At 44.6% G+C, this 23,942-nt stretch overlaps 2 protein-coding genes and 1 long non-coding RNA gene across 7 annotated transcripts; 2 read left to right on the forward strand and 1 right to left on the reverse strand.

The window, feature by feature from the left end:
- Positions 1-3,642: 3,642 nt before the first annotated feature.
- On the forward strand, positions 3,643-8,828 carry LOC119296263 (probable galacturonosyltransferase 7). Its single transcript, XM_037574663.1, has 9 exons — positions 3,643-4,103; positions 4,297-4,325; positions 4,474-4,584; positions 5,519-5,591; positions 6,054-6,115; positions 6,292-6,587; positions 6,845-7,202; positions 7,285-7,827; positions 8,052-8,828. Exons 1-9 carry the CDS (start codon positions 3,986-3,988, stop codon positions 8,334-8,336), a joined length of 1,875 nt encoding a protein of 624 aa, XP_037430560.1. The 5' UTR covers positions 3,643-3,985; the 3' UTR covers positions 8,337-8,828.
- Positions 8,829-11,839: 3,011 nt separating this feature from the next.
- LOC119296265 (protein PHOSPHATE STARVATION RESPONSE 1-like) lies at positions 11,840-20,189 on the reverse strand. Of its 5 annotated transcripts, none has more exons than XM_037574668.1 (8): positions 20,067-20,189; positions 18,012-18,638; positions 17,138-17,330; positions 16,974-17,050; positions 16,840-16,879; positions 15,489-15,540; positions 12,902-12,971; positions 11,840-12,625 (listed from the first exon to the last, which is right to left on the reverse strand). In XM_037574668.1, the coding sequence occupies exons 2-8, from the start codon at positions 18,582-18,584 to the stop codon at positions 12,275-12,277; spliced, it is 1,356 nt and encodes a 451-aa protein (XP_037430565.1). In that variant the 5' UTR covers positions 18,585-18,638; positions 20,067-20,189; the 3' UTR covers positions 11,840-12,274. The 5 variants fall into 5 exon arrangements, with proteins under 5 accessions (XP_037430565.1, XP_037430561.1, XP_037430562.1 ...); XM_037574664.1 differs by having other exon boundaries at positions 20,078-20,170; XM_037574665.1 differs by having other exon boundaries at positions 17,138-17,318; positions 20,078-20,167.
- A 383-nt stretch (positions 20,190-20,572) lies between these two features.
- On the forward strand, positions 20,573-22,415 carry LOC119296266. The gene is made up of 2 exons (XR_005145051.1): positions 20,573-22,038; positions 22,156-22,415. It is a non-coding gene; the product is annotated as an uncharacterized LOC119296266 (long non-coding RNA).
- The last annotated feature ends 1,527 nt before the right edge of the window (positions 22,416-23,942 follow it).

Consider the following 23,942-nt stretch of genomic DNA (forward strand, 5'->3'; position numbering starts at 1 on the left):
TCCCCACAACGCTCCAACCATAGCCATCGGGGCTCGCCGTCGGTAAGCACGCCGACACGCTCGCCCTGAAGGAGCACCGGCGTCCATGGTTCTCGCCTCTTCCTTGAGCTTCAACCGCAACAACAGTTCCTACAACATTATCTATGTTGCATAAATTTTCTGCAATTTGACCTTTCTTGCAAAAAAAATTGCGAATATTTCTAAGACATCATCTCTGCTGCGAAAAATTTCAACAACACGGTCTCTGTTGCAAATGTTTCTGCGACATGACTTATGTTGTCAAATGTTTCTACGACACGACTTATGTTGCAGAAATAGAGAATGACGCTCCGCCACTAGATTGAGCCTGATCCGACAGCTCGCAAGGCGGCGAATTTTTCCAAATGATCGGCCGACCGATGGGGAAGGGTTTACCTTTTTTCCAACAAAAATCACTCGAGTAGAATTACTGAAGCGAGGGGAAACATAACCAGAAGTGAATCCACAATGCCGGTCGCGATTCTAAACTGTTCCCCGGATGCACAAGCCAAGGGGACCGACGCTAGCTGGCTAGCAAAGACGGTGACGCCCAGCGAAACAGAAAGCTCGCCCGCCCCCATTCCTATCTTTCTTTGGATAATCTCTACGGCCTAGCCTAGGTCCCACATCCAAAAACAGGAGCACCGGATGATGCCTGCCCTTCATAAGCATTGTCCTACATTATCCCTTCCCCAATCTTCCTCAACACACGATTGCTTGTGGAAATGGGCGTATCAATATTTTTGGTGCTTTTCCCAAAAGCACCAATAACCTCTCTTACTATAGCTTTTCCTAGTGCCTGCATCAAATGCAAGAAAAGGTGCAAAAGAGATGTTATTCTCAAGAATATATATATAGAAATGTTAGTTTGGCCTCCCCATCACATCATACTATAAAGAAATCCAAGCATGGAAGTGTCGGTGAGTATATAGATCTAGGTGAGCCATTTATGTTGGCGGTGGACATGGTGCCCCCTCTTCTACAGAGCATATTCACGCATTTAGAAAAAAAGAGGGGCAGATTTATGAATAGGGAAGGCGAGATCCATCCTCCACCATCATCATCACCTTCTCCGACTTCACTCAACTGTTTCTTCAATCTTCCCTCTTTTGTGAGCACGTTCAGGCACTCCGGTTAGCGGGGGAAAGGGGTATGACTCACAACACGGTGCCACTAATTATTGCCTTGCCTGGTCAGGCCTAGTGAACGTTCTTGTTGTTGTTGTAGGTAGCATCCGATTGGAAGAACGCGCTGCGCGTCACTGTCATCAAATTTGAACGGGTTGGTAAAGCTCTGTGCAATGGCAGATTACAGAAGTGTCTGCATTGGCATCACTGGATGCGTGGGCCCATGGGGCGACTTGATATCCTGTGGCATCCGCTCTGTGGTCGCTGCATCGCTCATCACATTCTTATGTAGAATTTTTGACATGAAAAAAAAAACAGTTGTTTGGGTAAAATCGTTTTGCATCCTACTGCACACTGTAACATCAGGCGTGCGACCTTCTTGGATCCACCCCATTTTTCCGTAGCAATATACAGGTGTACTGTATGTAGCAATACTCCAAGTCTTTTTTTGCTGATATATGGTGTACTGGCAGATGATTAATTTCTTTTGTCCGAATAAGTACTTTGTATTTGAACGTGCAAAAATGCGTCTAAGTACTGCAGAATGTATAATTGACCATTCAGTTGTGAATAGATACTAGCTCTAACTAAAATAATTGGTTGCTTTTCTAGAAAAAATCAAGAAAACTAGGGCTGTAATAACTATGTCTTTTTATGAATCTTCAAATTCTTTTCTCATTGGTCTTTTTTTTTGGTGAGTAAGCAGATTTTGCGCATCTTTTCGTTACTATAGAAGAAATTAGAATGAGTACAAGTTACGATACAACGCACAGAACGAACGCAAAACAGCGTCGGCATGGTGCCCAGCAGAGAGACAAGGGATGCTCGATCCGAATAGAGAATATAACGCAACAAAAACCTTCTAGTCCGGCCTCCAGCCATGGAAGGCGAGGAGACAGAGCTTAGGATACCCAACGGCATCACAACCAACACAAGGCACCTCCATCGCGCACACACGACTCCAACCCGACTAGATCAACGTACCCCTACCAAGAACGCCTAGAGATCGAGTGCAGGACCCGACCGAGATGGAGACGGGAGCCATGGAGGAAGCGCTGGCGAAGTCGGACAAAGCGCCCCGGTTGCCCACACCGTGAGAGGCAGGCTAAACCAACGCGACGCCAACATCTCCAAGACCACCATCGGGGGCGCCGTGAGAAAACAAGGGGACTCCTTCAAGAAGGGGAACGACACCTGACATCATCGTCGTCCGGCCGAAGAATCAGACCTAGAGTTTCCCCCGGTGCTCGAAGAGGGGCACAAACAAAGGCCATGACAACGCCTCCAAGAAGGGAACGATACCCGTGAGTGTCACCGCCGCCAACATCAGCAAGCGGAGCAGGGTTTTTTGCCCTAGCGTGAGTCTAAGCAATCCCAAAGCCACCGAAAGGAAATAAAGACGATGAAGTCAAGTCGTTGGCCAGAGCCGTCAATACAAGAAGGGGAGTTGTGTCCGCCGCCGGATAATGGCACCGAAAGTCGCTGACACACGAGCTTTGGATCTGTCAGAAGGACGAAGCATGGAGGTGGTGGGTGGGAGAGACAACAAGGCAGTGAAAGTCGACGCAAGGGATCTGACGGTGGCGGGTGACTACAAAGAGCCAAGAATCAGAGAGATGCAGATTTGAACTGTCGGGGCAGGAGCCGCTAGAGAGCCGATGAGGCAAATAAGCTGAAGGGTACGGAACTATCATATCACTAAGGCCAGAACAACGCAGACAAAGGACGCTGGAGGAGGCATGCCCAGGCCACCAGGGCTGGAGTTGCACCGACAAGTAGCCCATTTGCGAGGCCTCTCACGCCTGGCGCACCACCATGTCAACACCCTGGGGAAAGAACCATCAGAATCCCTTCAAATTCGTCCTCCCATAGTTGTCACCGTAGCTCGGAGGTGGGAGGAAACGCCGGAGACGAGGAGAACCCCCTGCGGTCGAGAAGGGTCGTCGCTCCTGGAGATGATCCCGCCCCACACCATCAGGCAGCCATGGCGCGCTCGCATTAACGTCACAAGGAGAAATGCCTCGCCACCACCTTCCCTAGGCGCGCACGGCCTTCGTCGTTGTTCCCTCTGGCAGCGGCAAAATGGGGGATCTGGGGTCACTGGCGGCGCGACTAGAGTTCCCCATGTCACATGTCTCTCATCGGAAATGACCTGCACCCAAAGAGTTTTAAATTTCTCTATATAAAAGAAAGATGCTGGAACTAATTCGAAGTGCTGCAAGGATGAGCTGCCATAGCAGATTGTCCGCAGCACCACTGATATCCATTACAATTCGGTAAGTTTTATTCCCTCCGTTCCATATTAATTGAGCCTGAGCTGGATGTATCTAGACGTCAATTAATATAGGGCAGAATAAGTAATAAACAGCATAGCAAAATCGAATTTTGTTAAAACTCCAAATAAAACCTCTCCTCTACAAGGCAGAAAACCCCAAATAAAAGGAAAGGGTTGAAAACGAGACGCAGCAGGCGAGGCAAAAGGGCCATTATTCCTTGACACCCCTTGTCCTCCAAATCCCAAATCCAAACAAGAAGAAACAATACAATCCTCTTTCTCTTTCTCTTTCTCCCTGCGACGCGACGTGCTCCGCTCCCTGCCCTGTCTTCTCGCGCACACTAACCAATCCGAGCGTCCGGCGCCGCGGCTCCCAAATCGCCACGCACCGATCGGGCCCGGCGTCACTGGCGTCCCCGTGCCATTGCCCCAATCGGGAGGCATTCATCTGCGCGCCGCTGCCCTGCCCCGTCTCGGCGGTGGCGGTGGTGGTATGATCAGTAGAGGGCCACGCGGCGGCGACGGCGGCGGCGGAGATTAGGGTCTTGGGAAGGGGGAGGAGGTTATGAAGGCGACTGCGCCGCCGGCGAAGAGGCGGAGGGGCCCGCGGCTGGCGGTGCTGGCGCTCGTCTTATGCTCGCTGCTCGTACCGATCGCCTTCCTTTTCAACCGCTTCCCCGCCGGTGAGTTCTTCACGTCCCTCTTGTCCCCTACCCGGATTTCGGTAATGCGGGTGGCGCCGCGGCTTACTCGATCGGATCCGCGCCATTCCCGGCGGATCTGTTGTTTCGTTAATTGTCGTTTAGTGCTGGATTCTGGTGTTTTTGTCCTTCTTACTTGAGCCGATTTTCTGATTGGTTTGGTTGTTTGCTGCAGTGTACGTGACGGATGAGCGCCCCCAACAGGTAACTTTCTCTTTTTTCTAACAAAAATTAAAATTATATATGCGGACGTTTGTCCAAGTTTTCATGGATTGCTTTTTATGAAAATGGTGATGTGTTGGGATAGTATGACTGATTCCTGCTACCACGTGTTCATTTGTGCTGGATTTAGGAGGTTACTTTGCCTTCATTCGATCGCTTAGTGGTAGAAAGAGACAGGATTGTACATCAAGTGCCGCGGCAGGGTGGTAGAGATGTGAACGCAGAGACAGAGGTTACTCAGGTTAGTGGCTTTGCATTTTTCTTATGTACTGACATTGATGAACTCATATAACCGCATCTAGATCATTCCACGGAAAGCTATGTGTATTTTGTTCGACACTTCTAGTGTTTGGTTTTAGCCCCTGTTTGTTCTCCGCTTTTAATGTCATGAAACTTAATAACACTAGTGATGCCTACTAGCATGCCTTGTTACTAAAAGATACAGTACCCCATAATCTTTGATGTTCACTAGCATGAAAAATAGCAGTTCAGAACTTTGGTCCTGACTTTTGTTCAGTAGGCCAAAACATGAGCCCACAAGTTCGTTTAAAATTAACAGGCCATGCTTGCTCTACTCTCACATTAGTCATTTCTGCCACTCTTCCTCGTATTGTCTATCAGCATGTTTCAGACTTACCAGCAGGAGTAGGCATTTTTTCCAAATACCATCTAGTCTAGGCCTATGCTAAAAGGAAATTGTGCATAAGCTCTTACATAAAAAAAATCAAAGAAAATTTTATTGACCGACTGTATCATGAAGTATATGGGGTTACTTGAAGCAGACCAAATTGAGTTGAACAGTGTTTTTTTTTTGGTCAGCTTAAAGAAACATGGTGCACTCCTCACCATTGTCTTCTTCTGTGCCACCTCTCTTCGACCGAATAGGACAATATGGAAAACGCATACAGAAATAATTCAAGCCAGCAATTCAAACAGCTACAAACCATCCCATAGGGATGCCAAACAAAGTGATATATCAAAGAAGTAGTATATTTAATCTCTCCACCCTAGTCTCTTTCTTCATGATTATGAACTATGAAGGCTGTGAAAAGTATATGTTGTAGAATCAGTTAATACATTCTGTTATTATTTTTGCATAGATTACTAGTGTTTTCCGTTACAGCTTTGGATAATTTGAATCATTGATGTGTTATCCTTTACTCCTTTTTCTTCAGGATGTGCACGGAAAGAATTCCAAGGGCAATATAGACTTGCATCACCAAATTGATACTGAACATAAAGTTAAAGGTTAGTAGTGTCTGCAACACTGTTACATAAAGTTTAATTGAATATATGAGAATGCCATAATCAATTATGCACCAAATTCCATTCATGTAAGCGAACTTTTAGATATACATCATTTCGAAATGTTTCAGGAAAAATATTATAATGTTGTAGGAAACCAGTTACCTGGACACTGAAAAATAGTTGGCCTTTTACTCAATTTGCTTCAGCACCTCACCATCTTCGCTGTTACTTGTTTCCAGTGCACGCCTTTTTGCCACTATATCTTAAAATAAACTATTAATACGTAACTCTGAACAAATGCTGGTGTGTTTATCTAGGATGTGATGATAATTAACCATACTTTTTCTTCTAAGGTCAAGCAATGTATGCGTTTGTAGTGTGTCTTCTCTACCCGATTCTCTTCTCATGATGTACTCATGTTTCAGTTGGTTACGCTGACCCACTAATTGGCACTGTATGCAGTTCTCCCCCCACCAAAAATTGAACAAGTGAAGCCAGTACCAGTTCCAGTTCCACCCAGAAAAGTATGATGGCTCTTATTTTGCTGTTTCTCTTTGTACATAAGTCATGCTTTACCTTCTGAAGCATAACTTCATTTTCCCATTAATATATACTTACTTTTTCTTACTTGAGCCCAAGCTGTAATTTTGTTACTCTTTTAAGAGAAGTACTGATGGTTTGGAGAATATATTGATGCCAGGATTTCAGTGACAACATGAGACGTCCCAGGGTCCCAAGTGCTGATGAATTGGAGAAGGCTAAGGCTTGTCAACTTGAATTCGGGAGTTACTGTCTCTGGTCCATTGAACACAAAGAAGTTATGAAAGATGCCATTGTAAAAAAACTAAAAGATCAGCTATTTGTGGCTCGATCTTACTACCCGAGCATTGCCAAACTTAAAGGAAAGGAGGCACTGACTCGTGAATTGAAGCAGAATATCCAAGAACATGAGAGGGTTCTAAGTGAATCCATTGTTGATGCTGATCTACCATCCTTGTGAGTATTTATTCGGCATGCTTGTTATTCTTCTTGACCCGTTTAGCATTTCATGGTTCCATCTTGTATGTTGAAATTATGACAACAGATCATTTATGCATTGCATGGGGTTGAAATGCTTTGTTACATCTTACATGTATATTTTTTCTTAGTGTTCATATTGAATTTGTATCCGGTATGGTTGACTGGGAAAGTACTATCAGTCATGACTGCATTTAATTGTTTGTTACTGAATGACACTTGACCTGCGCTTTCAGCATAAAAAAGAAGATAGAGAGGATGGACCGTGCAATAGCAAGAGCCAAATCATGCACTGTGGATTGTAACAATGTTGACAAAAAGCTTCGCCAGATACTTCATATGACGGACGATGAAGCTCATTTTCATATGAAGCAGAGTGCCTACTTATACAACCTTGGTGTTCACACGATGCCCAAAAGTCATCACTGTCTTAATATGAGGTTGACAGTAGAATATTTTAAATCAACTACATTGGATTCAGATGACTCTCCTGTCCATAAGTTTAATGTTCCAGATCATAGGCACTACGTTATATTATCTAAAAATGTGCTTGCCGCTTCCGTTGTCATCAACTCATCTGTTAGTAGTTCTGAGGTATGCAGGCAACTTATACTCTTTTGCTGATTGAACATCTTCTGGGTTTGGCATTGCTGATGTTCCTTTTGGTGTTTTGCAGGAGACCAGGAATGTAGTCTTTCATGTACTAACCGATGCTCAAAATTTCTATGCAATGAAGCATTGGTTTTCAAGAAATGCCTACAGAGAATCAGCTGTCAATGTCATTAACTACGAGCATATTATTTTGGAGAATTTGCCAGATTTCAGCATGCAGCAGTTGTATATGCCTGAGGAATTCCGTGTTTTCATCAGTAGCTTTGAGCGACCTACCGAGAAATCTAGAATGGAGTATTTATCAGTGTTTAGTCACTCACATTTCTTTATTCCGGAAATATTTAAAGATTTAAAGAAGGTGATTGTGTTGGATGATGATGTCATTGTTCAACGTGATCTCTCTTTCTTGTGGAATCTTGATATGGGAGATAAGGTAAATGCCGCAGTCAAGTTTTGTGGCCTGAGACTGGGCCAACTAAGAAACCTTCTCGGCGAGGCAATGTACGATCCCCAGTCATGTGCATGGATGTCTGGGTTGAATGTCATTAATTTGGAAAAATGGAGAGAGTATAATGTTACAGAGAATTACCTGCAACTCCTGGAAAAGGTTGGTCTGTTGTCAGCATGCTTTTATTTCAAGTTCTAAAGCATGCATTGTATTTTGTTTTGTTCCAATATTTCCAGCTATCATCATCCGTACTTGATATAGTGAGCAATTGTGATGCTATCTTAAACTCTTTACTTTCAGTCTATTTGAAAAATGCATGATTTGGGCCCATCTTGCATGAAGTGATTAGCTTATTTAGCACTTCTACTCTTATTCTATTACAGTTCCGGAACAATGACGATGAGGCCTCACTACGAGCTGCAGCTTTACCTATAAGCTTGCTTTCCTTCCAGAATCTTGTATATCCTCTTGATGAGAGGTTGACTTTATCTGGGCTTGGCTATCAGTACGGAATTGAAGAAAAAGTGATCCGAACTTCTGCATCGTTGCATTACAATGGTAATATGAAACCTTGGCTTGAATTGGGTATACCAAATTACAGGAAGTACTGGAAGAGGTTTCTGGCACGAGATGAGCGATTCATGGACGAGTGCAATGTAAGTCCATAGCATACTTTGAACCTGGAAACCAGAAGATTTGACTGACGGTAGATTGTTTTCGTCTACTGCTGTACTATATACCAAGAGGACAAGCACTTGGGAGTGAAAAAGACCAGGAAAGCAGTCATTAGCCATCAATTTTGACAGGGTAGATCCAACACCATCTGTTCATTGAATTAGTGAGCTTGATGGGTAGTTTTTCTGCAGTTAGAGAAATTAGTCTTAAGTCAGAAGGATAATGCGGTAGGCAATGGTGATGTGTAGTGGTGAGGCTTCAGGTAAAAGGGAGTGTCACTCTCGTCATCTAGATTACGGGACAGGATTGTTTGTTGGTGATGCGTTGTGGCACCTTTAATTGAAAATTGGTGCCTTACACGTCATTGATGCAGGCTGATTCTTTTCTTCGTTAAATTTTTGACCCAAATTCTTTGTTCTTAGTTACTGCACATTGATTGTTTATCAAAGTTATGTGGATGGGAAATATATTTGGTTTGTCAGAAACTTGTCGGTCCCAACTAACAAGGTTGACAGCTCGGTGGATATTTTCTTGCGTCACGGAAATGTGAAATGGGTGTGTTCTCAACTGGTAACTCTCGTTCAAGAAGAGTACGATGGGCCTCTCAGTTTGTTCATTCATGTCCTTTCTTCCATGTAGTCGAGACCCTGAACTTGCAGGTTTGGACGTTGGTACACGATGTGCTAATGTTGCTGAGATCCCGAGACTTGCTGCCGAAATATTTACATGTACGCAATACGGTATTTGAAAATAAAGTAGTCGGTGATCTGGCGGACATGTTACGCACTGACACCCAAAGGCCCGATTGGGAGCCCGGCAGGGCATCCTCAAGGCGGATCCCGTAAATTAGAGACAAGTATAAGGAGCTTTACCGTAATCCGGACAATAGACACGCAGATCTCGTAAACTAGAGACAAATATAGGGAGACAAATATAGGTAGCTTTACGGGAATTCGGACAATAGGCACGCAGGACTCTGATACCCTGGTTCACCCAAAAAAATTTCAGACCCCGCGCCATCATCCTCCCCATTTTCTCTCCTTCCTTATTTTTCTATTGCCTTCGCCGCCGGTCCATCACCCCGGCTGTCACGCTATACCCCTGCCAGAACAATACATCTCGGTCACCTCCAGCATTCCAACTGGGCTTCACCCCGCTTCTCCTCTATCGCCGTTCAACCACTGTCTTCCGACCGCCCCGTCAGGTACCATCCGTTACTGCTATACTAACCATGATCGGCAATTGTTCAATGAGTTGTTGGAGCTAAAAAAGTCTCCCCTTCTTTCTAGCAATGAATTCCGCGCACTATGTTAAGTCGTCCGACGAGGACTACTCGGATGAGAGGACGATAATGCAGGCGGTCCTTGAAGACATAGAGCGTGTGGTGGAGCATGTTCTCCGTTCTCAAGGGCTTGATCAAGGGTCACCGAGTGCTCAACTGCAACAAGGCGCGCGACCATCTGACGCTGATGGCCGACTACTTTGCCCCAAATGCACTCCTCGCTGACAATTTTGTCGGTGTTTTCGAATGCGCAAGACTGTTTTCGATCATTTGTACTATGGCGTACGGTCCTACTTCATCTTGAAGAAGGACGTTGTGGGAATGATTGACTTCTCTGGTTACCAGAAGTGTACGGCCGCACTACGGATGCTTGCATATGGCACGACCGCTAATTCGTGGGACGAGTATCTACGGATTTTCAAGAGCACATGCGGAAATGCCATGGTCAGGTTTGCAACTGCCATGATCGAGGTGTTCGGACCTCATTACCTAAGAGAACCAATTATGGCAAACACTGAGACGCTCTTGGCAATCTCAGAAGCAAGGGGTTGGCCAGGTTTGCTTGGATCTCTTGATTGCATGCATTGAAAATGGAAGAACTGCCTGTAGGCTTTACAAGGACAATATCAGGGTCATACTAAGAAGCCCACCATCATTCTTGAACCAGTTGCATCACATGATTTTTGCACTTGGCGCGCTTTCTTTGGCATGCCTGGGTCTCACAATGACATCAATGTGCTGCAGCGATCACCGTTTGAGAGGCTGGCTGAAGGAAAAACTCCTACTTGCCTCTATATTGTCAATGGACACGAGGACAACATGGGCTACTATCTGGTTGACGGTATCTATCCTCCGTGGGCCACCTTTGTCAGCACCATCTCTAACCCAGTTGGCTAGAAAAAGTCTCACCTTGCCCAAAGACAAGAAGCGGCTTGAAAGGATGTCGAGAGGGCATTTGGAGTTCTGCAGGCCCGTTTGCAATTGTTCGTGGACCTGCTAAACAATGGGATCCAGATACCTTGTGGGAGGTAATGTCATGTTGTGTAATCATGCACAACATGAGGGTGAGGATGCTACCGCGGCTCTATAATTTGAGAACATACGATCTTATCGAACTTCCAAACCAGAATCTGGCCACATTTGAAGAGTTTATTCAAATGCATCAACAAATTCGGCATCAATCAACTCACGAGTAGTTGAAGGAAGATCTGTTTGGGCATCAATGGGCTATTTAAGGGGACAACAATGTTGGAATGTAAAATTTGCAAATTTTAAAATTTGAACTAGTGTTGCATGCGGCTATTTGAACATTTGTACTCTATGTACGCGACTATTTGAACGCCTGAACTCTGCGTACGCAGCTATTTGAATATGCGGACCATAAAAAAAAGGAGGCCGGATGTATGCGGGCAGCGGATGACAGCCTTCGGCATCCGTGTCCGTGGAATGGTCAAGCTGTCCTCGAACGGACGCGGAAGGCATCGTTGGAGATGCCCTAAGCAACAAGTACTTCTTTTGTTTCATAACATAAGACGTTTTTCGGCACTACACTAATGTCAAAAAACATTTTATATTATGAGACGCGGGGAGTATTTTATAGGTGTTTACTTTACAGGTCGTTTGGATACAGGTTGCTGATAGCCCTCGCTCGTCGCAGAGAGAGAGGCATCTGCCTCACGCTCGTTCTTGCTGCCGCGCCCAGCGGGGCCTCAAGAACCGGCGGACGGCCAGCCCCGCGTCTCCTGCTACGCGGTCAGGCGCAAGGACCCTGTCAGGAGTTGGGGTCCGAGATCCACCAGGTTGAGCGCCACCTAGTCCTTGCGCCTTCAATGGCCGCCTCGTCTGACTTTGATCACAACTAGTCGCCGACTCAACCAGCTGGACGTGGAGAGCTCCAGCGGCGCAGGGCGCACGCGCCGGAGATCGCTGTTGCATCTTCCTGTGTGCCTCCAGCCGTCCTGGCTGAGTGTGCGCTCGTACTCATTTGGTGGATCGGAAGAGAGGAAGGAATACGTGGGAGAAAAACTATGGGAGGAGGTGTGTATCGAAAACCGGCCAAATACTCGTGTAATCTGAGAAACAAGCCTAAGTTTTACGGACGATCCTAAGTAGGTACACGAATATCAGCCGTTTTCTTTTACAGGGGTTTTCTGCTACAACATGGCAGAACAAATAAAGATGAAGGATCTTCAAGCAGTACATATCTCAGAGAAGTGGACCCAAGTTACCATCTTATAACACAAAACTTTGTAATCATCATGAGTTCAGCCAATACGTAGCTAACTCTAAAAATTGCAACACCCAAACCAAAACGGGGTCAGGTATTTCAATATCTTGAGCATCAAGACAAAGACTAGCTTTCTAGCAGTTCAGTCTTCTGCCGCTTGAAACCTCAAATAACAACTATATATCTAGAAGGATAGCTAGACCACAAGGCATACTTATTTACCAATTACCATGCGTCAGGAGATAATTTGATTTATTGCTATGCTAGCAGTTTATACAAGCGGCCACCAAAAGATTCCATTTAGATAATTAAGGTGGCTAGGCTCAATAGACTTGCAGATCAGCATCGACGCAGGGATGGAACCATTTTTTACCTATTATATGTTGACTGAACTGCTATCATCTGAATTACCAAACTGATGGTTAACTATCATGCACCCTTCGGCGCTTCTCTTGCGGGGCCTTGGAACCATCATTAGTATTTGCAAGGGGCTCAGAAGACTCGCTTTCTGCCATCTCCTGGTTGCCACCTGCATGCATCAAAGTTTCTCCTATTTCGGCACTCACGGGGTTCTCTCCTGTTCTATTTAGGTCATCAGCTGCATCATCACCCCTATTTCTGGTTGCAGGATGGCTTGGTTCAGATGATAGGGTTGTTGTAGCTCCCGAGGATAGATCCTGCACCTTCTCCGTATTGGATTTAGACTGCTTTTCAAACATCATCTGAAGATACTTCCCTTGTTCTTCAATTCGCAATTGCAACTTTCTCTGGGTCTGTCATAGAAACATGGAATCAAGTTCAGACTATGTGTGTTTCATCATGGTAATAGTCTGACTGAGCCGGGCCTATATCATGTAAAGACCAATGCAATTACGTGGATGTTTCTTTTGTAGAGTATCACTGCAGTCAAAATTTGATTTATAGGTGTGCAAAAAGAACAATGTTTCCTCACATTTGAAGTCTATTATGTTTCGCATGCAACTTTTTTTATTCGGTCACCTAGACATCACCTAAATTAAGAACCAGTCTATGTTCTTTTGGACTAGTACCTCAAGTTGTTCATGAAGACGTTTCTGAACTTCCATCTGAAGACGCAGCGCTTCAGTAAGATCCATGCTCCTGTATAAGAAAAATAACATGTATAGTGTTAATCATGGCTGACAAAGCAAGAGAATGCACTGTCTCACAATGAATCCTCAAAAATAGTTTTTCCTGGCCCAACAGGAAGTGAATATAAATTGGGTTCAACAGGACTCATCAAACTCTCATAACAGAGGGAGGATTTGAGAGATCCACATTTACAGCATGACCAAGACTTGGGAGCACAAACAACAACACTTCTTAATTGTGAGCTCGACATCAAAGAACATAACTGTGAGCATATTGTTTATATCATAGCTACAAATAACAACTGTTTCAAAACAAATGGATTAACTGCAAGGCAATTCGCAGTGCTTGCTAGGTCTGTACAGCATGGATTTAGAACAGACAGAAAATGTAACGCTCCAGTGCCAATAAAATGTGTGTGCATAGACACACGTCAACATAACTATCAAAAGAATAGCATCTTCCTCAAGTAATAACACCTGAGGAAGTTGGTTGAGTAACCAGGAATCTTGACAGTGCTAGTAACCTAGACATAAGCTCCGGAAAACGCGTTATATCTTTCCAGTCAGCTAAGTGTTTGCGAAATGTACCCAACCTCTTGTTAAGAGACACTGAAAACATCAAGACCAAAGGTAACACAAGAAAAACAAAGGAATTTGCATCCCACCATCTGATATTTATGCTAATTCACCTATAAGAATATCAATCTGCTCATAACTGGTGCACAGAATTCCAAAATCAATCTAGCTACATGAAACTTAGTGCAGCAAAATAAAATTACTGGTTTCGCTTCTGAAGAGGCTGAAGGGCTAATAAAACATTTTTTGAAATATGTCAGATGTTAAAACTGCAAGTAGTAGAATCCTGTATTGTCAAAACATAAATCATTCCCCTTCCCATTAAGAGGCAAAACAGCTTCATGGGAAGCAAAATAATATTAGGTTCTACTACTACTTGCACTTCCAAAATCTCACATAATTGAGAAAAAGTTCCAAGCCACTAAATTGATTTGACAGGACCAAGTTTAATAGAGCTGTCTTGATATCATAACTGAACGTGCCAACTATGCGATGAATGACAACGACAACGACGACGACAACAACAAAACTAACTCATGGTTCCACGCACCCCTGTCCATGGCTAGTCATTTCGTGACATACCAGTCCTTCAGATCTCTCTTTATGGACTCTTCCCATGTCCAGTTTGGTCTACCCCGACCTCTCTTAACATTATCGGCACGCTTCAACCATCCACTATGCACTGGAGCTTCTGGAGGCCACTGCTGTATATGCCCAAACCATCTCAAACGATGTTGGACAAGCTTCTCTTCAATCGGTGCTACCCCAACTCTCTCCTGTATATCATCATTGTATATCATCATTCCAGACCCAATCCTTTCTTGGGTGATCACACATCCATTTCAACATGCGCATCTCCGCTACACCTAACTGTCGCACATGTCGCCTTTTAGTAGGCCAACACCCAGCACCATACAACATTGCGAGTCGAATCGCCGTCCTACAGAACCTGCCTTTTAGCTTTTGTGGTACTCTCTTGTCATAGAGAACGCCTGAAGCTTGGCGCCACTTCATCCATCCGGCTTTGATTCGATGGCTCACATCTTCATTGATATCACCATCCTTTTTGCAGCATTGCATTGACCCCAAATATCGAAAGGTGTCCTTCTGAGGTACCACCTGCCCATCAAGGCTAACCTCCTCCTAGTGCTTAGCAGTACTGAAACCGCACCTCATGTACTCAGTTTTAGTTCTACTAAGACTAAAACCTTTCGATTCCAAAGTTTGACTCCATAGCTCTAACTTTCTATTAACCCCCATCCAACTATCATTGACTAGCACCACATCATCAGCAAAGAGCATACACCATGGGATATCTCCTTGTATACCCCTTGTGACCTCATCCGTCACCAAAGCAAAAAAGATAAGGGCTCAAAGCTGACCCTTGCTGCAATCCTATTAATCAGGAAGTCATCAGTGTCGCCATCACTTGTTCGAACACTTGTCACAACATTATCGTACATGTCCTTGATGAGGGTAATGTACTTAGTTGGGGCTTTGTGTTTCCTCCAAGGCCCACCACATGACATTTAATGGTGGGCATGTAAGTTCCTTCAAAGTTTTCCTGGGTTATATCCCATGTTAATTATCTTTTTATTTATGATTTTGATCAGAAGGCGAATACCAGGATGTATATATGGAAGAAAATCCATTTTGGGCAATTGCCTACATTGAAGCTATCTTTTCTAATCCCCATTAAAATGCAGTTGAATCACAAACTTATATCAGCATCAGTTTTCTCAATGTAATTACTGAGCATTAGTTGGAATTCAGTTTTACAAACTAAACCACCATCTTAACTACAACTTAAGTATTGGTTTTAGCCTTAATAGTTGATGGATGTCACATTGCACAGTAACCAGCTACCAATAAGCATCATGAGAGATGGGTATCATGCTAGAGTACAATTGAACAGAATAATAGATAATAAGTAAAAAATTATCCAACTCACGATTTCAGGTCTAGAGTCAACTCTTCGGTGGTAGTCCTTTTTTCTGCTGTACCTGATAATTTGGTATGGAATGGTTATGTTATGTTACCAATTATACCAAACACAATGTAGATGCATGAATTCTATGCAATAATGGAACCTTACCAAAATAATATCGCGTCCTGAGAAGATTTACATATATATAAAAAACGGAAATGTTAACGCCCACACGTGTGGGCGTTTGCATCTCGCCCACACGCGTGGATCCGCGTCCGTTCGTGAGCGCACGAATCTTGGCATGTTTTCAGTACCACGTAGGACTGGCCTGGTGTGTGGGCGTTCACCCGGTCGCCCACACGGCCGTTTCACCACACGGGAGGGGCTGGTGTGTGGGCGTTCAGCAGTTCGCCCACACGCCACTTTCCATGCACGCACAAGGGCTAGTGTGTGGGCATTTGCCATCTCGCCCACACGCCCGTCTCCTCTCCCACACCCAAGCTGCTAGTTGCCATATGTTTTGCAGCGCACATGGCAACTGCCCTAGTGTGCTTTATAAGCAGGTGACAACTCTCTTTTTATCCGAGTTGCCATCTGTTTTGCAGGGTACGCGGCAACTGCCTAGTGTGCATGTAAGCAGATGGCAACTCTCTCTTTACCGAGTTGCCATGTGTTTTTGCATGGTACATGGCAACTGCCTTAACGTGCACGTAAGCAGATGGCAACTCTTCCTTTTTACATGGCAACGCCCTAGCATGCTTGTGAGCACATGGCAACTCTCTCAACTGCCTAGTGTTAGTATGTGGCAACTCCTAAAGTTTTGAAATCATGACAACTTACAGTAGACCAGACCATACATGGCAACTGCAGTTGAGCAACCATGGCAACTGCAGTTGTCCGACATGGCAACCGTAGTTCAGCGACATGGCAACTGCAGTTAAACGAACATGGACGAGGGTCTGGACCATGGCAACTGCGGGCGCGCGGTGACTGTCACGCGTGGCGTGCGGGACCACGAGGTACGAGGCCTGACATGCGGGGCGTGTGGGCGTTATCTACTTCGCCCACACGCACGCGTGTGAGAGGGATCGGGAGGAAAAAAAGAGGTGTGTGGGCATTACTTGTTTTGCCCACACGTAGGTGTGTGGGCTGTTCCTCTTATACACCACACAAAATGTGTGGACAGTCTCCCTAACGCCCACACGTGTGGCACTTATCGGCGTCCATAAAAAAAGCATCAGCCCTAACCATTATCATAAAAATGTACTCAACTCAATAGCATCGCATCATGGGTCATGAATAATAATATCAACTATGCACCTGTGCAGGGAAGATCTATACAAAATACATGCAAAAAAATCTAATCCAGACAAACCTTCCGTTAGGTCTGGCTTATAGCGAGCTGTTCGGTACTTCTGCAACACAAACCAGAAAAGGTAAGTGAGAACTCAAATCTCTTGTGGGCAACACTATTGTTTAGAACTAGAATTTAGAAAGCTAATGGCAAACCTGCAGATGGCTTTTCACATGATATATTGTCAAACCGTCAACTTTCATAAGCTTCAGCACACCCTTGGGAGTAGCTTCTGAAGGACAAGACAAAAATTACAAGCATTAGAACATGATTCATATCTAAAATGCACTTTTGGGAATCAATGGCACTGCAGACATACTTTCACTACCACCAAGCTTATTTACAGAGTCTACGAAGCATTCATGGAGTTCTGGAGTCCACCTCATCCGTTGTTTGGCTGCAGAGTTGCTATTGGGAGGACTAGCTACATTGCAAATCTCTCCACCATGAGATGAAGCTGGCTGGTTGACAGCAGGCTGTGATGCAGCCGAATTGGAAGGCTGAACCATGGATTACAACAAAGGTGACAACAAACATTTGGTCATAAAAGAAACACATCGAATGGGCTTACCAAAAGCATCACAGTGAGAAACAAATATCACTCTAGAAACTACAACTCCAACAAGTTAAGAGACCTCCACCTTAAAATTAAGTGGACCGCATATTTCTATTTTGTGCCAACGAGAATTAGAGAAGAAGCAGCATATATCCCTTAGAAGAATTTGCGGAGAGAGACACTCATATCAAGTCATGAACATTCATTACAAGATTCTAATGTAAGCTCTGGTAGTCAATCTAATAACGACCCTCTTTAAACAATGCAAACAAGAAATCATTTACTGGTGCCCTAACCATCACTCTAACAAAACCTACTACACATCAGTTTTAAACTTCTAATAAGAGGAAGGGATAGTTACCTACACTGTTTAAAGAGGCCCAAGAAGTATGGCCCAATTTGTAAATGGAAGTATGGCCCGAGAAGTATACAGTAAGTCAAAACTTCCTCTTAACTTTAAAATTGACATACATTAAGGTATCTAGGTTGGCCACACAAAAATGATATCATAATACCAGTATGTGCACTGGCAAAGAACTTACGTGAAATTAACAAATAAATTACAGATTACTTCTAAACTATCAGAACCCAAGACAGAGCTACTACAATGACTCTTTATGCTGTTTTATTTGCATACCTTTGACTGGGGATCAGCAGCCGTTGCATCTAGAATATCTCTCCAATCATCATTCATTATCTCTGCCCACCATTCATTTTGTTTAGCAACCACATCAGATGTCACAGCAGGACCGCCATTCTGGATCTGACTACCAGAAGCAGGGATGTTATCCCTGTAATCTGATAAACCATCAGCCGAACCTGGGAACCAAGTTGCCTCAGTGTGTCCTCCAGGGATATTATTAGATAAGGTCTGAAATACTTCAATATTTGATGGCTGAGGAGCAAAAGGAGCAACCATAGACTGCCTCTCATGGTTAAGCGCAGAATCAAGAGGATTAGGTGAGTATCCTAATGAGGCTGCATATGATGATCTCATAGCCCCAGCTCTTGGGTGCAAAGTAGCAGACGGAAGTGCACTCTGATGTAAGGGCACAAGATCACTCGTCAGTTGCCTTTGCATCGGAGTGAGCTGCGGATTGTAAGGCCCATGGAAGGTTTCTTTCAGAGAATTTGGCAGAATAGGTAAAGAGGATGACATTCCTCCAGAAACCCTGCTGTTGTGAGACTGTCTCAGATCACACCTCCTCATCAAGAATTGTGGACAAGCGTTGCGTCTTTCCCATAAATTGATTTTGATATGTTCCTACAGAATAACCTTAGCACAAATGTTAATCCATTAATCTACCACAGGTTAAGAAATGAAGAGTTAATAAAGGGAAACTATTACACCGTACGAATTGTAACCATCATAAACATAAGCAACTGTAGCTAATATATCAAGCATGCATTTCTGCATCCTGAAATTAACCATGAGTAAGTAACAATCTAACTAGTCTGATTAGGATCTCACGAGCAAAAAAACAAAGAAACGGCAACATCATGAAACGTGTTAGCAAGAGTCATAAAGTTGTGTGGCCAGCAACATATTAAATTATTAATATATCAATTGTCCTTCTCCTTCTTGTCTAAGCCATATTTTTGTCTACTCCAATGGCAGATCATATCTTGTATCACAAGATAAATGATGAGAAAGAATACTAGGCCCTCAATTAGTATTAGCATTGTGATGCTTCAAAAAAAGAGTAATAGAACAGAAGCAGATTAAACCATATTGCAATCTCAAAGGAGCGCTTTTTTTTTACCAGCTCTCAAGTGTAAAGTCAATACTTCCTTTGAAGCTAGAAACCGCGTCATGTTTCTGCATAGACACACGCATGCAGGATCCTCTAGAGAACACGCTACCATACGTATGTCCTGATGTGGGGCAACGACCATCTTCCTACCATCGATACGACAACTTTTATTCACACTCTGAAGCTTCATAATACAACACAAATGCCCTTTTTCAACAGAAAATGGCAGCTTTCTATTCACTGTGCAATCTATGTATGACACCATATATATATAGTCAAACAAGGAAACACATCTTGGTACGCATGTGGTACTATGTACTATTAACTCGCAGGATGACAGGCGCTGTCTAAGCCCATACATGAGGATCTGAATTAAACCCCAGGGGACAGGCAACTGTTGGCAGAGGGGGCAGGACAATCACAAGGGCACCTAATTCTCCCATAACAGCTCCCAGCTCCCAGCCCCACCAAATCCCCAATCATTTTCCGTACCGGCAACATCACGTACTCCCACAATTCACGAGCACGTGTGTCACCACTGCTCCTCGCAAAACTCTCACCTAGAACCCCCGCACCCGCAAAGCATGTCGCGATCAGAACCCTAGAGAAACCCAGTGTGCCTGCCCCCCGCCCCCCCGCGCGCTCTCCTCCGCTCATGTCCCATCGGTCCGATTCGCCTCCGCGGAGCCGATCACGCCGACACGACGAGCTGGGAAGCGACGGGCAAGCCAGACGGCGTGGATTGGACCTGGAGAGAGGAGGGGGAATTCAGGAATTGGGGAGAGGCGGCGCGTCCGTACCTGGGTTGGGTTGTGAGGAAGCTGCTGGATCGGTGCGGCTTTTGGGGGAGGAGATGACAGCAAGGGGGAATTCTGGCTGGGGCGATGTGTCGCGACGGAGGGTGCGGGAATGGAGGAGAGAGAGAGAGGAGGAGGAACCTGGTGCGCACAAGAGGAGGACGACGCCCACCAGTTGCCGGGGGGAGGCGCACCGCGCACCCCCACCGCACCATGGGCGCGGCTTTTTGCGGATAGGCCCCTTCGGCCGCCGATGGTGTGTGTGGCCCACTTGAGTGTGATTGCACCGCGGTTTCTCCTTGGCCCAGGCCTAGTTTAGCAACACGGTCTTTTCCGCAAAATCTAGCAATCTCAGATTGTTCGCTGCGTGTAAATCTATATCTATACTTCTATACTACTATTAAACAAGCAAACATTATCTTTTCTGAGTGTACCTCGTCTAATGTACACACAACAACCCAAAGTAATTAGAGCCTCAGGATTAAATCCACTTATTTAGATCTAACCGTTGAAATGATAATTAACCCTGACCAAAAGTACATTTAGCGATTTGCGGGGCGGACGAAAACTCTGCCAACCGCGTCCGCTAATCCACTAATCCATCTCTCCGCTAATCCCTCCATGACTTCCGCTCTGCATCGCACATATCCTCCCCCGCCGCCGGCTCCGCAACGGCCGCCACCCGCTGCCCTCGAAACCCACTTGTTCTCCGAGCGCCGCTGCCCCTCCCGCTGCGTCGAGCTCGCAGGCCACAGCCGTCGCCGCCGCTCAATCTCTCCTGCGACCATGGCGCCTCCTGCGGCATTCCCACCAGTGTCCCCGACCTGGCAGCTTTGTCCGCTCCTACGGTGTCATCCTAGACGAAGCCGCTGTCAAACGCGTCCGCGCCGTGCGCTGCTGGAGGGAGGGGCCGCATCAGCTGTCGCTGCCGTGCGCCTGGCCAAGCGCTGCGGCCAGGGAGTGTCGCCGCGCCATGTGTGACGGCGGGAGATAAGGTCCGGGCCGTGTCGTTCTTCACTAACGCCGCCATGCGCCTGACGTGGACGGCCTTGGCCGCCGACGAGAGCCGCGGTCGCCACGGTTAGAGATGCCAAGGCAAAGCTGCACCCGGACGGGGTTGCTCCTGCAGTGCGGGCCATGGCCGAGAGCGACTCCAACGAAGCCATGGCCGTCGTCACGAGGGCGAGCGCGCTGCGCCAACGGCTGGTGCCCCAGAAGGCGCCGCCAAAGCGCACGGCAGAGGACGGCGCTGAGCAGCGGGCGGTATCGTCGGATCTGGCAGCTGCCGAGAAACCGCGCGACGCACTGAATCCTGATTCACACCCACTGTACGCAGCCGGTCGGCTCTCACACATCCGACTTCCACCGAGAATACGACATTCGTGGACGCTGCTCTCACCCTTCACAGGCGTTCGTGGCGTTGTATATTTGTGTTTGCAGCTCACTGGCTTGAGAGGGGTATCCTTGGGAGAGGATGAGTTGCCCAAGGCAATGCTTGTTGCAGCAGCAATTTACGACTAGAGCCGGGCAGAACAATCTCTCAAATGGACCGGGGACCTCTCTTATTGACAGCATAGATTTTGATCAGATTGTTATTCCTGAGGTATGGCACATGTGCTTCATAGTTCTTGATTGGTTTCGAAAAAGGAAAGAAAATATATCACCATGGCAGGAAGCTAATTTCAGGGTTATCAGTTAGGTCCACTCTTTCCTCCGACAAGATAGTTCTTGCATGCGCGCTAATGTACTGATGTGTATAGGATTTGCATGCGACATTCCTGAAGGTAATAAAATGTGTACACTTGACCTTCTGCCACATAGATTGCATTTTAAACTGAATTACCGAGCTACCTGGATTCAGTAATTTAGCCGTTTCGTGATATTGCAGATGTTGTGATACTATAAAGCAAATATAATTTGAAATATTAGTTTGTGATAGGGAAACTGTCAGGTAAAGTTGTAGTTTTATTTAACCAGCTTCGGTGGTTGCTTATTCGTTTCAGTAATTGGAACTGCTTTTGCTTTGAACATGCCCTTCAAAATTCTGATATGGTGTGGTGTTCTCATAAGTGGGCTCAGCACTCTGATGCCCCTGTTCCTGCAACAATACAAGGTAAGAACATCTAATGTTTACATTCACACTAATTTTCACCAGTTAGTATTTTTTTTATTAAGTTCATTTTTTTAAGGGATGATGTGTTTGCTTTCACTTGTGATATAACAAAACTAGATCAAGAGTGATACCGAAGAAGTGAAGATGCAAGTATCTGTTTCCATGAAGATCACTCCTTTGGACTTGTATTGCTTTTAGGGAGGGAGTTTAATTTTACCACACCTTGTACTTGACTTCCATAGTTTTACCACACCCAACGTCTCTTGATCACTCAGTTCTAATTGTGCAATATGGATCTGAAGGTGGGAGTCAGTAATTACTGTACTGTGAAAAAACACTTGGGATGAAATATGGGTCCGAAACACTGGAGCGTGTCAGGAATGTGTGGTATAAACATGATGGTGTGGTTCCCCCTACATCATTGCTTGAAGTCTTATTTGAGGTTTCATCATGTTTTTGTGATTTAGAAGCTGACCTGCCTGAAAGCCTGAATTCTTTTCCTTCCATCTTTATTTTATCCGTTCCCATTTCAGCTTCTGTACGTACAGACTATGATATAGCTTTGTAAGTTAATCAGGTTACCAACACGTAAGCATTTGTGAAACCGGATAAATACTTTGTATCGTGATGATTATTAGATTACTTTTAGCCCTTTTATTTGAAACCGGAAAAATACTTTGTATCGTGATGATTATTGGATTTCTTTTAGCCCTTTTATCCGAAACCGGATAAATACTTTGTATCGTGATGATTATGGATTTCAAGTATCTTTTAGCCCTTTTATACATAATCATCTATTTCTGCACATATATAAGTTGATGTAGCCACATATCATCTGTATTTTCTATTATCCATAATAAGAAGCTATATAATGCTAATCCGAATTAGTACTAATATATAATTTTGGTAGTCCACATAACCAAAATTAGTACTAATATATATATTTTGCTATGCAGATGTAGAATTGGCATTCGTAGAATAAAACAATAGTCAAGAGGTAAGCATCTTGAACAAAGCAATTGCACCGTAAGGCAGTTTATACTTCTTTTTCCTGGAAACACTCGAAGACAAGACTGCACCACACGGAAATCTGTTGGTGTTCCCGGGAGCGCGCGATCCTGCACGCGAAAAAAATATTTCAAAGTTGAAAAAATTACAAACAAAAATTTTGCGCATACATCTCGACATTATATGTGTGCACGTCAAGTTTTGGAGAAAATCGATAATTTTTGTGGCTTGTGTGAAAAGACAAAAGGATATTTTGTGAAAAGATTTTTTAACACCGAATTTTGTCTTTTTCACACAAGACACACAAGTTGTTAGTTTTTCGCCGAACGACTTTGTGAGCATGTACAATATCAAGATGTATGCGCCAAGTTTTTGTTTGAATTATTTTGACATTTCAAAATAGGTTTAAAACATATTTTTAAAAACAAAATTGCGTGCTCCCATGTGCCAAAACGCCACTCTCTTGGATCAGGCCTATATTACTACACTAATAAATAATAATTCCTGATTTTATTTAAGTAAGAATATTTTTCCTGCGATTACTCTATGCAGCTACATAACTACAATGTTGTCTCACTTTTGAAAACAGAATTTGAGTGACATCAAACATTGTGTATTGATTTGATTAAAAAAATTGCAACATTTATTTGTATTTTATACTATGTGAATCTCACCTGTTTTACGATTGAGACGTGCGTTGTACGTGCATACTTACTAGGCTAGGGCAAAGTTAAATTCTAAAGGTGTCTCAAAAAAAAGTTAAATTTTAAAGGGTGTCTACAAAGACCCGAGCGTGCGGAAAAGCATGTTCTCAATTTTAAGGGATCACGTCGAGTGCTGAATGTTCTCAATTTTAAGGGTTCACGTCGAGTGCTGAATCGGAACAGGGCACAGGG

Source organism: Triticum dicoccoides, chromosome 4B (genome assembly GCF_002162155.2).
Source record: "Triticum dicoccoides isolate Atlit2015 ecotype Zavitan chromosome 4B, WEW_v2.0, whole genome shotgun sequence".
NCBI lineage: Eukaryota > Viridiplantae > Streptophyta > Magnoliopsida > Poales > Poaceae > Triticum > Triticum dicoccoides.

What these genes read in the sequence shown, in the direction of transcription:
- LOC119296263 (XM_037574663.1), top strand. Translation starts at nt 3,986, where the DNA reads ATGAAGGCGACTGCGCCGCCGGCGAAGAGGCGGAGGGGCCCGCGGCTG. An exon ending in CGGATGAGCGCCCCCAACAG is followed by an intron (nt 4,326 to 4,473) that starts GTAACTTTCTCT and finishes TGCTGGATTTAG; the next exon opens with GAGGTTACTTTGCCTTCATT. An exon ending in GATGCTGATCTACCATCCTT is followed by an intron (nt 6,588 to 6,844) that starts GTGAGTATTTAT and finishes CTGCGCTTTCAG; the next exon opens with CATAAAAAAGAAGATAGAGA.
- LOC119296265 (XM_037574664.1), bottom strand. Translation starts at nt 20,140, where the DNA reads ATGGTGCGGTGGGGGTGCGCGGTGCGCCTCCCCCCGGCAACTGGTGGG. An exon ending in GTGGGCGTCGTCCTCCTCTT is followed by an intron (nt 18,639 to 20,077) that starts GTGCGCACCAGG and finishes GTTATTCTGTAG; the next exon opens with GAACATATCAAAATCAATTT. An exon ending in TTGACTCTAGACCTGAAATC is followed by an intron (nt 12,972 to 15,488) that starts GTGAGTTGGATA and finishes TTTCTTATACAG; the next exon opens with GAGCATGGATCTTACTGAAG.